This window comes from Erpetoichthys calabaricus, chromosome 3 (genome assembly GCF_900747795.2).
Source record: "Erpetoichthys calabaricus chromosome 3, fErpCal1.3, whole genome shotgun sequence".
NCBI classification, from domain to species: Eukaryota; Metazoa; Chordata; class Cladistia; order Polypteriformes; family Polypteridae; genus Erpetoichthys; species Erpetoichthys calabaricus.
In genome coordinates, this window is record NC_041396.2 from 308,693,854 (window position 1) to 308,711,084 (window position 17,231).

Consider the following 17,231-nt stretch of genomic DNA (forward strand, 5'->3'; position numbering starts at 1 on the left):
GAAGTATTAATTGTGTTCTCTATGAGGTGAGCAGCTTCGGCTAATGAGACTTCAGAAATATTAACAAACGTCAGTCTAAAGCAGCAAATCACACGTTTAATTGTGGACATCAAACCTCATTTGACCTTCTCAGTCGTCCATTTCAGTTCCTCACAGTCACCTCAGTGTCATTTAGTGAGCCAGCAGTGTGAGGAGTGAAGGCCGACTGCTCCGTCTGCACTCGTCTGTCATCTGCTGCCTTAGTGAGGAGTGTAAGAGCCATTTCCAAGTTACATAAGATACATAAATGTTTTACTAAATGTTAGTGCATAATCTATGGGAGGTTCCTGTAACCCCATAAGTTGAATTGAATTGTTATATTCTAACTATTTCTCACTTCTCTGACTAAACATTATTCTCCGTTAGTGATCAGCCTTGTCATGTTTAAGGCGTAGAAGGCGTGTGGTTTTAAACTGCGCCTCTTGTGCCTTTCATGTCTTGTGTGCGTATTTTGTGTGACATGTAAGACAAAGCACTTAATTGAATGAGCTGCGCTGTACGTTTAAAGTTTACAGAAGAAGAAGTTAAGAATCTTTAAGTATAAAAACAACTAAAGTTTTACAAGAAAAGCTAAGTTTAGAGAAGGTACATTTATCTTTTTTTTGTGTTTTATTCTACATGTGTAACAACTTTTTTCTTTATTTTTCTGTGGATTGTTTGCTTTGAATTTTCACTAAATATTTTAAAATGAACTTTTGGACTGAGAGATTTCATTCGGCTCGTGTTTTACCCGTGTTAGAACTCGCCTTACACTCCTGCGGTTACAAGGAGTGCAGATTAACATTAACTTCAAGATTAAAATGAAACGTTGACTATGATACAAAACTAAAACAATAAAGGAACATTTCACAGAGTTTGACTCTTAAACAAATGTCCACCGTCTGATCAAAGCTGAACAGAATGTCAGCCGTCGTCTGAGCTCAGCTGTGGAGTTTTTAGTTGTGAAATCTGAAAGTCTGTAAATTATAACTGCAGATGTTAAAAGATTTTTATATTTCCAGATATTAGGAAAAATTCAGCACATTACTTAATTCATATTGAAATCAATAATTCTCGCCCAAAATAATGGAAATAGCAATAATCATTATACAATGTTAAAAAAAATAAAAAGTCACCAAGAAATTCTGAAGTGTTTCTATGAATTGCCAGGAGTCTCCAAAATTTTCAGTGCTGTTTATTACACATTCAAATAAGGAGAAGATTTATGAAAATAACTGTGGTGAAATAAGTAATAATCATAAACAGTGTACACTCTACATGAATAAAGTACAATTTTAACAAAAACAGCCTTCACAACAATACAGTGAATATGAAATGATTGTATTGTTAAGAAATACGTCCAGGTATTACACTGCTAATATGAAAAATGAGCAAAGGCATAATTAACAAATAATTTAAAACATCTAAGTTCAGAAAATTACATTTTTATTTTCTTTACCATTTACAGTAAATTGAGCACTGAAGAAGCTGGACTAAATATTTTACACGTCAGGATGATTTTCAGTGCTTTTCTGAACCAGGAATAAAGAAAAGCGTAAAGAATTGGATTAACACCAAAGTTCACTTCACTTACAAACACAAAGACATTCCTGATGATAACTGCGATTAGGTTATTAATATCAGTAAAAAGACTATAAAAGTAAATAGGGAACCAGCAGATAATAAAAGCCCCCACGACTACTCCTAATGTTTTTGCGGCTTTTCTTTCAGACGATTTTGATATTTTTCTGTCACTCACCTCCTCAGTTTGTCTCTTTTCTATCATACAGTTGATGGCTCTTGAATGGCTTCTTGCAACGACAAATATTCTGATATAAAAACCAATCATTAGTGAATAAGGAATAAAAAAAGTTACAAGTAAAATAAAAATCATCATTTCATTAGAACTGAATACTGTACAAGCTCCTTCACATAGCTCTGTTATAATATCACTAAGACATAAAAGTATGAGTGTAATGAAAAGTGCAAACAGCCAGACTGCAGTAATGCTGATCTTTGCAACATTTAAAGTTATTTTTGAGCTGTAAAGGAAAGGATGGCAGACAGCAATGTAGCGATCAATGGATATTAAAACCACATTATATACAACTACTGTAGTAAGAATATTTGCAAGTGCCTGATACAAATAACAGCAAATAACTCCAAAGTACCAGCAAACATCAAGCAGGCCAGCCAAAGTAAAGGGCAACACAAAGAAACCTGCTAAGAAATCGGCCGCTGCAAGTGAAAGGATCAGAAGATTAGTCGGCGTGTGCAGCTGAACAAAATGAGAAATAGAAATGATGATAAGAAGATTTCCAAAGACTGTCAATAAAAACAAAGACACGAGAAAGTGTAATAAACTCCATAAACTTCAGTTTCATAAATCAGTTTACGACAAGTTGTATTACTTTGAGGAAAGCAACGGCCAAGTTTCAGTTGTTTAAACTCCATGTCTGTCCCCTGACTGAGCTGTCCTGCCTGCACACTGAGATGTTTATACACTGAGGCCCTGCGACTGCCATATTCTCTCTGCTGACGTAATTCACATGAGGCGTCTCTCTGATGTGTGTGCTTCACAAATTCTCTCAGGATGTTTGTTTGTTGATTTCAGTTGCTACTCACTAATGTGTTCATCAAATCTCAGATGTCTTCATTATATTTGTTTGTCAGGAGCCGCTCAGGGCTGCGGTGGTCTCTCCTCACAGCTCCACAGTGGTCCAGCTGCTGGCTCTCTGCAGTTTCCTTCTTCTCCTCTGTCTGCTGTTTTTGTTTTTTTGTTCTCAGTCACTTTGACTTTCTTTCCTCATCACAGCGAGCAGCACATTAAATCAGCAGGTTCAGATGAGCTGAGGTTGTGCCCAGTGGTGGTCTGACACTCCATGCTGTCCTGTGCTGCTCAGAGCCCCTCTGACTCCTGTGAGCTGAACCTGCATGGAGTGTGCTGGACCACCCTGTGCTCATGAGAGGCCCACACACACACACACACACATACACACACACACACACACACACACACACATACACACACCCGCACACACACACACACACACACACACATTGTACAGTAACAGCTGTGTGTTTTTGTCTTTTCCGGACCCTCACATTAAATTCCAAACAGTATTCCCCCCGTTGCTCTCTGTCAGTCTGATGTTGTGCTGATTGTCTTTGTCTGATTTACTGGACGTCTTTCTTTTCTTAAATCATCAAACACACAACATGCATTTCTCTGTGGCAGTGGCAGGTAAACTCTCAGAATTCCAATGCAGCAGCGCTAACTGATGTGCTTTTTATTTTGAAGATATTTGCTGTGTCACTGATTTGTAACTTTGTATCAAACTAAACTAAATGACTGTGTCTGTCGGTTTTGAAGCACCGAGGAGCACCGCACTGAATGAGTCTGCTAGTTGTCATCACTATAAGGACAATTAAAGTTCTTAATAAAGATAGAAATGATATCAAGATCTCTCCAAAACAATCTTCTAATATATTTTAATACATAGATTCACTATTTTATATTAATATTACACTTGTGTTAAATTCTTACTGTATTAGAGTAGCAGCAAGTGATGTTTTTTACAGAACCGTACAATAAACAATACGAGAGGACCGCCATCTCCATCATACGAGTTCAGTTTTGATGAAGCAATTAGCAGCAGCTGTTCAGTGATGGCAGACGTACAACTTTACAGGAGTTTGTGTGTCGTGTTGTTGTCATTCCCTCCTCATCGACACAGACAGTGAAGTGGTCCTCACCACACAAGAGTTCATACGTGACACATCGGTGGTCTGCTAATACAAACTTCATGTGAGGCCCCCTCGTCTCTACTTGAGTCATTGAAGCACCTTGTAGTGTCACTTGTCACATATTTATGTCATTAGTCCACATAGTGCAATACATTTTAGGGGACAGCAGGTCAGCAGGCTTTAGGTCATAAACCAGCTCTACACAGGGAGCCCACCCATCGTCGGTCACTCAGACATCTTCACAAGAAGTAAAAATGTTAGGTTTGAATAGACAATGGCAGGTCTGAAACTTGAAAGTACTGATTATGAGAAAGTCTTGGGTGTTATAATGGATCCATTCAGAAGACATTAACACAGTTAAGAGAATGTCAGGTAATATAGCGCCCTGATGTGTACAGCAGATTTCCCAACTGTCAGTTCTCAGATCAGTGCCAGATTATTGGACATTTTTCCTGTCCACAAAACAGCAGACCAACTTATTAAATCCACCTTAATTAAACTTTCTGTGTGTTCTGTTCTTCCACTTGCTTTGTCTCTGTCATTCCAACATATGGTGCTTCACAAACATTTTTAGTCTTAAAATGCATTGAATTTGTCATTCCAATAGATGGCATACAACAAACATTAACACTTCTTTGACAAATCCTGTACTAAATGGCATATCACAGAGACATAGCAATGGGGCAGACACACAGCACTGCTAACATTAACACTGAATACATCCAGCAGATAGTAACTGCCAGATGGACAGAAATCAGCTTATCCGCCTTAATAAAAGGACAATAGTCTGCATGTCTGCATATCTGTGTGTCTGTCTGGTAGCCATGTCTCTGTCATTCCAACATACAGTGCTTCATGTTTGTCATTCCAACAGAAGGTTCTACCAAATGGCATATAACAGAGACATATGAAGTGTCTGTTTCTGTTTCTGTGTATCACTGTGTCTGTCAAGTTTCTGTATCTCTGTTATAAGACATTTGGTATGAGATTAGTAAATGTAGTGTTAATGTTTGTGATGCACCATCTGTTGAAATGAAAAATGCTGTGCACGTTCTTGATACCTGAATTACAAAAACACATTTCAATAGATGGTGCACTGCAAATGTTAACACCAAATATGTCAAACTAAGAGTAAATGCCAGATGGACAAAAACAGGCAGCTGTATCTCAAAAGCAATAAGCTTCCATTAGGGAAAGGGATCAAATGCATAAACATATAATGAGACAGCATGAAAAACCCAAAGCTAAGGCTGTCACCATATATATTTTCCCAATTACATTCCTTTTGGAGGGTAACTAGCTGTCCTCTTACACTGTGAATCCCTAAGTGTGCGCTATTCAGTAAAGGCTGACCATTCAGTTCTCAGAAAACAATCGCACCTCTGTATGTAGAAGCCTTCAGTCTGTTACGAATTACAAAAAGACATTTCCCAATGCTAACTCAGGTTCATCTCCCCCTGACACACCTAACAAGTTTTATGGGAGATGTTATCAACAAGGTGCTGAGTATGTACGGTGTCTCTGCTCCTCCAGGTCTGAAGTGGTTTTAGCACCAGCCACTTCTCCACAAAAGTCTCACCCCTCTTCTTCCTGATCTATCAAAGAATATGACGTCTGGAAGTTGTTTTCAACACAGAACTGCAAAAAGTCAGTCGGCCCTGACTCTGTCTCACCTGCAACAATCAAACCCTGTCCTAGGCAGCTCACTTCTCTCTACACAGACATCTTCCTAACAGGAAGCCCTGGATGACGAGGGATGTCCAGAGTCTGCTGAAAGCTAGGAATACTGCTTTCAGGTCTGGGGATGGGGCTCTTTACAGTGTAGCCAGAGCGAACCTGAAGAGAGGCATCCGAGAGGCCAAGGCAGCATACAGAAGGAGGATAGAAGATCATCTGAGGAGTAACAACACCAGGCAGGTGTGGCAGGGTGTCCAGCACATCACCGGCTACAAATCCAGCAACTCCTTGGCCGCTGAGGGAGACGCTTCTCTGGCAGAGGAGCTGAACATCTTCTTTGCCCGCTTTGAGGCGACACCAACAGCAGCTCCATCACAACAGCCTGTTCACAACAGCAATATACTCACAGTGAAAGAGTGTGAGGTGAGGCGGGTGATGAGGAAAGTGAACCCGAGGAAGGCTGCAGGACCCGACGGTGTGGCTGGACGGGGGCTGAAAGACTGTGCAGATCGACTGGCCGGAATCTTCACCATGATTTTCAACCAGTCCCTGTCCCAGGCCACTGTCCCATCCTGCCTCAAGTCCTCAATCATTGTTCCGCTGCCGAAAAAATCCAACACGAACAGTGTGAATGATTTCCGCCCAGTGGCACTCACATCTGTCATCATGAAGTGTTTTGAGAAACTGGTGCGGAGTCATATCATCGCCTGCCTGCCAGCAGACCTGGACCCATTCCAATTTGCTTACAAAGCAAAGTGATCCACAGAGGATGCTGTGGCCACAGCCCTTCATGCTGCCCTGAACCCACCTGGAGCAGCAGGGGAGTTACGCCAGACTGCTCTTTGTAGACTTCAGCTCGGCGTTTAACACCATCCTCCCACAACGACTGGTGTCCAAACTGGCAGATCTGGGACTTCCATCACTCACCTGCAGTTGGATACTGGACTTCCTGTCGGGTCACTCCCAAAGGGTCAGGCTGGGTCTCCACACATCCACTGCTCTCAGCCTCAACACTAGGACGCCGCAGGGTTGTGTGCTCAGCCCGCTCCTCTACACCCTCTACACATATGACTGTGTCCCCACTCACCATAGCAACAAGATTATAAAGTTTGTGGATGACACGACGGTGGTCGGACTCATCTCGGGCAAGGAGGGTGAGCTGGCATACAGGGACGAGGTGGAGCGACTGTCAGAGTGGTGCACAGTCAATAACCTGCTCCTCAACAACAAAAAAACAAAGGAGCTTGTTATTGACTTTAGGAAAAACAAAACTGACATTCAGCCACTCATCATTGGCGGGGCATGTGTGGAGAGGGTCCCGGTGTTCAGGTTTCTGGGTATGGAGCTGGAGGATGACCTGACCTGGAGTGCCAACACCAAGGAGCTGCTAAAGAAGGCACAGCAGAGACTGTATTTTCTGAGAATTCTCAGAAAGAACCACCTCCCAAAAAATCTGCTCCTTGCTTTTTATCATTGTTCCATCGAGAGTGTGCTCACGTACGGACTGTGTGTGTGGTACGGCAGTGGCACTTCCTCAGAAAAGAAAGCTCTCCACAGGGTCATCAGGACAGTGGAGAGAACAACTGGTTGTACCCTCCCCACTCTGGAACAAATCTACACCTCCCGAAGACGCAAAAAAGCAATAGACATTTCACAGGACTCATCACATCCCGGTCATTGCCTCTTCCAGCTTTTGCCATCGGGCAAGAGATACAGAGCTATGAAAACTAGGACAGACCGCCTTAAAAACAGCTTTTATCCGAAAGCAATGATGGCCCTGAACTCAGAATAAAACTGCTCCATATTATTCTTCCAATGTGCAATATAGACCTTAAGTCAACAAGTGCAATTTGTATATTTATTACTATTCGGTTTGTTATTATATTCTGTCTTCTTGTCTTTTTGTCTTTTTAACTCTTATTCCTCACACTGAGTCGATTGCACCTTCAATTTCGTTGTTCCTTTGTAAAAGTGACAATGACAATAAAGATCTATCTATCTATCTATCTATCTATCTATCTATCTATCTATCTATCTATCTATCTATCTATCTATCTATCTATCTATCTATCTATCTATCTATCTATCTATCTATCTATCTATCTATCTATCTATCTATCTATCTATCTTCTGCAGTTATATTCTTGAATAGAAGCGCACTTGTTCTTTTATACTTGTACCTTTTGTGAAAGTGTTTTGTTTGATATTTGGAATTCAGGCTTCACACATTATACACTTCATGTCTACATTTTGTCAATTATTACTAAAACATGAAAAACATTTCTGTTTTAACGATGTGTTTCCATAGATCGTTGTAGACACAGAACACACATGAAATGCATGTGTTCCAAATAATGATATAGTATTTATAAAAGGTGTCATTTTGCTTGACTTCTCACTCTATACAACTCTAAGCAACTGACACGCAGGTAAACAAACTTGAGCTGAGAAAACTGTGTGGGGTGGGGGGATATGATAGCAGACTGCTTGCTCTTTGCTGCTTATCCACACATTTACAGGACAAAAGACGCTGACGGAGAGGTGAGAAGCAATTTAAGGTGGGACGGATTTATGAGTTTTTTCGTAGGCTCTGGTAATTCTAGTGTTAACTAGTTTCTTGCTCAGTGTACTGTACCTGATTGCTTTAAATCTTCTGTTATTGTTCCTGTTCCCAAATGTGATCAAATAAGCTGCCTCAATAATGACAGGCCTATTGCCCTTACATCAGTTCTAATGACAATATTTGAACGGCTTGTTCTTAATCCACCTGAAGTCTGTTACTGCTACTGATCTCAACCCTCTTCAGTTTGCATATCAAGCAAATAGATCTGCGGACGATGCCATCAGCATGGAGCTTCACTTTGTACTGGAGCAAAGAATACTGTTTGTTGACTTCAGTTCAACTTTTAACACCATTGTCCCTGAACTGCTGTTAAGTAAACTTCTAAAGGCTGAACTGAATCCTTCCATTTGTAAACGAATTTACAGTTTTCATGCAAACCAATGAACAATATGTTTGTGTGGTAAGCAAAAGATTTTCCACATCAATGTGTATTTTAAAATCCCCCATCAAAACTTCATGAACACAATTTATGGTTAAATCAATTAAAAAGCTGCCAAGTTCAGTCATGAACAATGACATGGACAATGAATATGGCCCTGGTGGTCTGTAGACTAGGGCTATAATTGTGCTGGAACCTGTTTTAACATCTAATAAGGGCTTCAAAGGATGCAAACTTGCTAACATTTTTAGAGATGGTTTGCATTGCATCACACAAAATTATTTCAAAGCCACCTCCTCAACCTGTTAGTATCTCCTGATTTATGAAGGAATGTGTAACCATTTGGTGCTGCCTCGGCTAAGAGAATAATATCAGATTTACTAATTCAGGTTCAGATTTTGTACTTAATATATCATCATTTATGAATGCAGCTTTATTTCCAAGACAGTTGGCAAACAACATTTTAAACTGCAGGGATGTTTCTGTACTGCTGTCATATTTTTTCTTTGAACTTGAATTAAATTACATATACAGACATCCCTAGTGGAAGATTTTCTTTTTATCTCTTGGCCTAATAATGTTCTTTACTCTTTGATTAACAAGTGATTTAGAGTTTGGTTCAATACTAATTTTATAAGATGCCCCACAACAGGGATTCTGGATGACAGCTGCACAGTAGTAACAGATGGGAATAAAAAACAGCCTACAATTTAAGATCACAAGGCCGTGACATGGATTGTGCTCTCATCAGTCAGCCAGTCAGGTCTGCTTAATTATTTTGGGATAAATCAAAGATCCCCTCAAGTTATGAAGTAGACCATCTCGCTTAAAAATCCAGGCCTTTCCCAAAAATCATCCCAGTTATTCACAAAGGCTATGCTTTCATCGGCACAGCAAGTTTTTAACCAGCGGTGAAGGGAACACAATCTGCTATAAACCACATTCCCTCCATGAAATCTTGCGAAGAGGCCAAACACAATTAAATTCCACCATTTTCTTTCAGCTTTGGTGCATAAAGATAAGAAGATCCTCTTTAACACTAGAATTACCAGAGCCTACGAAAAAACTTGTATATCCGGCCCACCTTAAATCGCTTCTTAAAACCTTTCTCACCTCTCCGCCAGCGTCTTTTGTCATCTAAATGTACTGATAAAGACAAGCTGCCAGCAGCCGGCTATTCCATCCCTCCCAATGACTTAGAACGTAAACAGGCTTTTCCCAGCTCTTGCCTTGATTGATTACCTGGGAGTGAAATGGAGTTTTAGAGTAGAAATAATAAGATTGTTATTTGAAACACATGCATTTCATATGTGTTGCATTTCTACAGTAATCTGTGTAAACACATTGTTAAAACAGAAACGGTTTACAATATTCTAGTAGCAATTGACAAAATGTAGGCATAAACTATATAATGTATGAAGCCTGAAGTCCAAATATCAAAGAAACACTTTCACAAAAGGTACAAAAAAAAGCCACCGCCAAAAAAACCCACCTTAGTGTGAGACATTGATATGAATTAACTATCACTGCTTCCGTGGCGCAACAGTATCAGTCGCTGACTGGGAATCAGAAGGTTATGAGTTTGATCCTGCACAACTCCCATTTGAGAAGTGTTCTTATTTTCACTATTTTAGAATAAAAAGATACATTTGATTTCAGTCTGTAACAGCTGGTGTAATTTATGATATTTGTAAAGGTTAGCTTTATTTTTTTAAAATTCACTTTTCATTGTCTCAGTCGCGTTCAGGATCCATCCCTACCGCCCCCCACCTGACACTGCTGTTTTCACATAAAGACGCGCTATAGTTCTGCAGTGTATCACGATACATACGACCGCGTGTTTTTTTCCCTCAATATTGCCAGTCCCCACATGTTGCTGTATGCTGTTTCTTTTGTACTCCAGGACATGCAGAGGAAAGCATAGTAAAGAGCAGTAACTTCAGCGCTATATGCAATCATCAGACACTCCCCATCTGACACTGCTGTTTTCACATAAAGACGCGCTAAAGCTCTGCAGTGTACTTGTGACTGCATTGTCGTACCAATGCTTGCGAACTGAAGTGTCTGCATGCACTTTTCGTGGCATTATACGTGTATTTTTTGAGCATGCCCATGTAGCTCAAACACAGGAACATATGTTGATGTAAAAGTATAACAAAACACGTGCACTTTTATTCAAGACTATAACCGAAGAAAAAAGAAAGCAAGTTACAGTAGGCGGTTGATATGACAGCTTGCGTGGTGGAATGCTAAAAACTGCTGATTTCCATTCTGTGCTATATAACTGTTAACATTTGAATCTGATGATTGCATATAGCGCTGTCTGATTTAGTGTGCGCAAGAACATGCAGGTGGCCAGTTGCTGAGGGCTACAACGCACATTTTAAAAAAAGAAAGAGACAAATATATGTGACGTTTTGAAGAAATCATTTTATGACGCGAATAGTACCAATCAGAAAACATCGTCGAAGTAATGCAATATTATTTGAAAACGAACAGCGTCAGATCGGGTGTGAAGTTATACTGGCGCTGTTTGAGTCAGATCAGAAGCTGAATATGCTGAACAAGCTCCTGTTCTGACTCTAAGTAAAAAAGCAGTCAGAATTGGTGACCTGGGTGTGGAGGAACAAAGTTTTCATTTCTAAGATCTCGTCTCACTGTTACCCACTGTCCCTGTAGCTGAATTGGCGCCGTTGATTTTAATCATGCACTGACTACAGTGAGGCCCAGAGAAACTAAAGGTAAATCAGAAATGGCTGAATTGTCTAATCCAGTTTTGGGTTTACCTAATTGCTATCAGGTTCCCCATGTGGTCCAATGTGTGTATTTCGCTGCCTAATTCTGAAATAACTATGCATTTTTGGCAAGTAAAGCTGTCTGTATTGTCGGCCAGAAAACCTGAACTGTACATATACTGCTGGACACACAACATATAAAGATGCCATCAACAGCCAGAGAACAGACTGAAATTATGTTAAGTGCTAAGTTTATCTTCATCATTGTTTGCAGCAACTTTGGTGCCTTCCGAGTTCAGCTGGTTCGCTGGGAGAGCCTTGCATTCAGGGTTTCCCCACTCTCTGGCGATCTACTTTGCCCTATTGATTTCTTTTCCTCTACAGATGTTGGATTTTACACCAGTTGTACTTTTCCTTTGCTGACAGAGTAGTGGTTGTGTGACATTAAGATTGACACCATCCCAAAAAGGTTTATTGCTTATTTTATTTATTTTTGGACACCAAACACACACCCAGCCCTGACCAGGCACGGCTCGCACAAAGACATGAAAAACAGCGGTGCAAATGAATTGATAATAGAGCATATTAAACAAATTAAGAAGATAAAAAAAACATTAAACAAAAAATGCTTGAGCCCACCCAAATTTTCCCAACGGCGATTTTACAAATACTAGATAAATGACATCCAACAAGGCACTAAGCACATAATGGTAAGCACTCACGGTGTCAGTCCAAACACAGTCCAGTACTGATGATGAAAATAAACTGATAACCCAAGTGAACAACTTCCTGAATGTCATGAAAAGTTTTCTCTTTCCGTGCTTCAGATTTTACATGCAGATTTGTAGTGGTTGGGAGCGCTCCCCAAAGGCATTTTCCAGTGAAGGTGAAACCAAATAAACTGTAATCGCAGGTGGTTGTATTCATAATCCAGTTGCGGGTGAAGCATAGAAACAAATAAACACAGATGATTACAGTCTTTCGGCTCCTTTTTAAACTTAGAGCCTAATTATTTCTGTGCAAATTCATAGCAACCCAAAGGCAAAGTACTACCGGGGCTGCTGGGATTTGTAGACCAATTAAGTAATTCTTGTACAACAGATTGGAATATTTTTTCACTCACTGGGGTAAAATTCTCTCTGTGTGTCCTTTACTTCTCTGCTTTTCTTCTCATTACAGCCAAACAACATTTAGGACCATTTAGAACTCATTTCCCAAACATAATGATCCAGGAATCTTGTGAAATTTTCAAAATCAGCTAGGTCAATACAGTGCATGTGCATATGTACATCATTCTCTGCCTCACAATTGCCAGTCACCCTAACCTGTATATCTAGACGGAGTGTTGAGCTTGCTGCATCATTTCACATAGTTTCATATACAGTATAAATGAGAAAGACTCTCTTACGTATGGGGATACTTTCAGAGACGTGCATTTTTTTCACCGTGCAGTTCAGAGACTCCATTCAGAGAACCCAGCCACAGGGGATGCACAAACCAGTGTGTTTCTTCGTGCCAGTCCCAAGCCCGGATAAATGGGGAAGGTTACCTCAGGAGGGACATCTGGTGTAAAATTTTGCCAATTTGGCAAATTTGGCTAATTTTTACTGTTAGCCAACAAGGTGCTGGTGGAAATTGGGCTACTGTTGGCTGAAAAAGGAGAAGAAGAGGGGGGAGACATATCTGGAGGAAAGAGGAAAGGAAGAAGATAAAGAGAGTGGAACTGAGGGTAGGAACTTTGAATGTTGGCAGTATGACTGGTAAGGGAAGAGAGTTAGCTGATATGATAGAGAGAAGGAAGGTTGATATATTGTGCGTGCAAGAGACTAAATGGAAGGGGAGTAAGGCCAGGTGGATCGGAGGGGGAATCAAATTGTTCTATCATGGTGTGGATGGGAGGAGAAATGGAGTAGGTGTTATCCTGAAGGAACAGAATGTCAAGAGTGTTTTGGAAGTGAAAAGAGTGTCAGACAGATTGATGATTACGAAGCTAGAAATTGGAGGTGTGATGATGAATGTTGTTAGTGCATATGCCCCGCAAGCTGGGTGTGCGATGGATGAGAAAGAAGATTTTTGGAGTGAGTTGGATGAAGTGATGAACAGTGTACCCAAGGGACAGAAAGTGGTGATTGGAGCAGATTTCCATGGACATGTTGGTGAAGGTAGCAGAGGAGACAAGGAGGTGATGGATAGGTATGATGTCAAGGAGAGGAATGAAGAAGGTCAAAGGATAGTGGATTTTGCGAAAAGGATGGCTGTGGTGAATACGTATTTTAAGAAGAGGGATGAACATAGGGTGATGTGCAAGAGTGGAGGAAGATGTACACAGGCAGATTACATCCTATGCATAAGAGTCAATCAGACGGAGATTAAAGACTGGAAAGTAGTGGCAGGGAAAAGTGAATAGAATGGTGGTTTGTAGGATGACGTTAGAGATCAAGAAGAGGAAGAGAGTGAGGGCAGAGCCAAGGATCAAATGGTGGAAGTTGAAAAATGAAAACTGCAAGGATGAGTTTAGGAAGGAGGTGCGACAGGCACTGGGTGGCAGTGAAGAGTCACCAGACAGTTAGGGAACTACAGCAGAAGTGTTAAGGGTGACAGCAAGAAGGGTGCTTGGCGTAACATCTGGAAAGAGGAAGAAGGAAAAGGAAACCTGGTGGTGGAATGGGGAAGTACAGGAGAGTATACAGAAGAAGAGGATGGCAAAGAAGAAGTGGGGTAGTCAGAAAGATTCAGAAAGTAAACAAGAGTACAAGGAGATAAGGCGCAAGGTGAAGAGAGAGGTGGTGAAGGCTAAAGAAAAGGCGTATGATGAGTTGTATGAGAGGTTAGAGACTAAGGAGGGATTAAAGGACCGGTGGGCTACACAGAGGGACTGAGCTGGGAAAGATGTGCATCAGGTTAGGGTGATAAAGGATAAAGATGAAAACATACACTCAAGGAGGGTGTGTTGCGAAGATGGAAAGAGTACTTTGAGAGACTGATGAAAGAAGAGAATGAGAGGGAGAGAACGTTGGATGATGTGGAGATAGTGAATCAGGAAGTACACTGGATTAGAAAGGAGGAAGTAAGGACAGTGATGAAGAGAATGAAGAATAGAAAGGCCGTTGGTCCAGATGTACTGGTGCCAATATTTAAGAATAAAGAGAATGTGTAGAGGTGTAGTAACTACAGGGGGATACAATTTATGAGCCATAGCATGAAGTTATGGGAATGAGTAGTGGAAGCTAGGTTAAGAAGGGAGGTGATGATTAGTGAGCAGCAGTATGGTTTCATGCCAAGAAAGAGCACCACAGATGCAATGTTTGCTCTGAGGGTGTTGATGGAGAAGTACAGAGAAGGCCAGAAGGAGTTGCATTGTGTCTTTGAGGACCTGGAGAAATCATATGACAGGGTGAGGAGAGAGGAGCTGTGGTATTGTATGAAGAAGTCAGGAGTGGCAGAGAAGTATATAAGAGTTGTTCAGGATACGTACGAGGGAAGTGTGACAGTGATGAGGTCTGTGGTAGGAGTGATGGATGCATTCAAGGTGGAGGTGGGATTACATCAGGGATCGGCTCTTAGCCCTTACTTATTTGCAGTGGTGATGGACAGGTTGACAAACGAGATTAGACAGGAAACCCCTTGGACTATGATGTTTGCTGATGACATTGTGATCTGTAGCGATAGTAGGGAGCAAGTTGACGATACCCTGGAGAGATGGAGATATGCTCTACAGTGGAGAGGAATGAAGGTCAGTAGGAACAAGACAGAATACACATGTGTGAATGAGATGGAGGTCAGCGGAATGGTGAGGATGCAGGGAGTAGAGTTGGTGAAGGAGGATGAGTTTAAATACTTGGGATCAACAGTACAGAGTAATAGGGATTGTGGAAGAGAAGTGAAAAAAAGAGTGCAGGCAGGGTGGAATTGGTGGAGAAGAGCGTCAGAAGTTGTTTGTGACAGAAGGTTATCAGCAAAAGTGAAAGGGAAGGTCTACAGGACGGTTTTGAGACCAGTTATGTTATATCGGTTGGAGACGGTGGCATTGACCAGAAAGCAGGAGACAGAGCTGGAGGTAGCAGAGTTAAAGATGCTAAGATTTGCATTGGGTGTGACGATGATGGAGAAGATTAGAAATGAGGACATTAGAGGGTCAGCTCAAGTTGGACGGTTGGGAGACAAAGTCAGAGAGGCGAAAATGCATTGGTTTGGACATGTGCAGAGGAGAGATGCTGGGTATATTGGGAGAAGGATGCTAAGGATAGAGATGCCAGGAAAGAGAAAAAGAGGAAGGCCTAAGCGAAGGTTTATGGATGTGGAGAGAGAAGACATGCAGGTGATGGGTTTAACAGAACAAGATGTAGAGGACAGGAAGATATGGAACAAAATGATTCGCTGTGTCAACCCCTAACGAGAGCAGACGAAAGAAGAAGAAGAAGTTCAAAAACTCTATAGTACTTAGCACATTATGTATTCTTAGAAAAACCTAGAAGATTCCACTGTAACTTGTTAAGAAGTATGGTACAAGTTGTTAGGATGATATCAGATTAAACAGCAGCTTAATCTTTATAGAATCTACATATAAGTTTAATAAAAAAAGTATGGAATACTGTTCCGTACAGTTGGTCTTATTGTTATTATTATTATTATCATCTATGACTGTGTTATTTATTGTTTTATCTTGTATTGTGCCCTTGAAAAAAATAATTTAAAATAATTTTATTATTACTGTTGTTATTTTGTACTACCAGCATTTACTTTGGATTAATTTTGTTGGTAACATTGAAATTTAATTATTGATTTTAGAAAGAACAGCATGAAGACATCACTCGGAGGGTGTGGAATGGGCTCACATACTGGTGCCGCTTCTAGTGCAAGATTTAAATAATATAATTATAAAAACTTTATCAGGATTTTTTATATTAGAATCTCAGGACCATTGTTGAAGTTTGAACCACATCAGTTTTTGGTATAAAAATGAATAAATTGCATTAGTATTGTCCATAAAAAACAACATACATTCCAATGGATGGCATTAAGACTACAGACAGACAATAACAACATTAAAACTTAACAAGTAACATTTAATATATTGGAAAAAGTTAGATAAGTAAAAAAGAAAAAATATATTTTAAATTTATGAAAAAATAAAATAAAATTTTTAATGTTGAAACCAATAAATTTTCACTTTTTTGACTTTGCAGTCAAAAACGAGGAATTCACAGGAGGGGGGAATCTCTTTTAGCAGTGGAAACTAAAATCTCCAATCAGTGATTTCTCATGGTCAACAAACGTATTTTAAAAAATGACAATCTGCTTAAACTATACTGGAGAATTGGTTTAAACAACTTTGGTCACTGTGAGTAGGAGAAGAACGGAAACCATGAAAGATACAGGGCAGGTGACAGAGGGACAGGCCTGATGTGCGGAGGGCAGGCCAAGGTGGTCTCTGCTATTATTGACTATACAGATCATTCAAGATAGATATAAGATTCAAGATACGTTTATTGTCACTGTAGAATACAATGAAATATCACTTGGAGCAAGCCTATAGATGCCTTAGATAAAGGTCTATAAGAGTGGACATTAAAGTACAAGAAGCACAAATATAACAGTAAAGATTAAACTATGAGAAGGATAGATACTAGTAACATTTCCAAACATACATAGTGTAAAAGTAAAGGTAAATATGTAAGCATAAATAGATAAATAATAAATGGAGCCAAAGTCAATGTAATGGTCATGAGTTCCACATGGGTCATGTCTAAGTGTGGGACTATGTGTGGTTGATGCAGAAATTCAATTCAATGAGTGGTGGCTCAGTTATATGAAGGAGCAGTGATCACTGTGCAGTTAATAGACTGACTGCTTTGGGGTAAAAGCTGTCCTTCAACCTGGTAGTGCGGGCACGCAAGGCTCTGAAACATCTGCCAGAGAGCAGAGGAGTAAAAATGCTATGGCCAGGGAGGGTTGGATCTCTACAAATGTTCTTTGCTTTTCTGCTGCAGCAGATGGTGAAGATGTCTTTCAGTGATGGTTGCTGAGCGCCTGTCAATCTCTGATCCATTTT

The 17,231-nt window shown here is 40.4% G+C and overlaps 1 protein-coding gene across 2 annotated transcripts in view; it reads right to left on the reverse strand.

The window, feature by feature from the left end:
• Window positions 1-1,447: 1,447 nt before the first annotated feature.
• The window catches only part of LOC127527309 (trace amine-associated receptor 13c-like), an 82,081-nt gene continuing 66,297 nt past the window's right edge, over window positions 1,448-17,231 (reverse strand). Inside the window, exon 2 of one of the 2 annotated variants that reach the window (XM_051925646.1) lies at window positions 1,448-2,155. In XM_051925646.1, coding sequence (XP_051781606.1) covers window positions 1,481-2,155 — 675 coding nt within the window. In that variant the 3' untranslated portion in view covers window positions 1,448-1,480. Of the gene's footprint in view, window positions 2,239-17,231 lie in introns of both variants that reach the window. The other variant, XM_051925645.1, reaches the window with a different exon arrangement.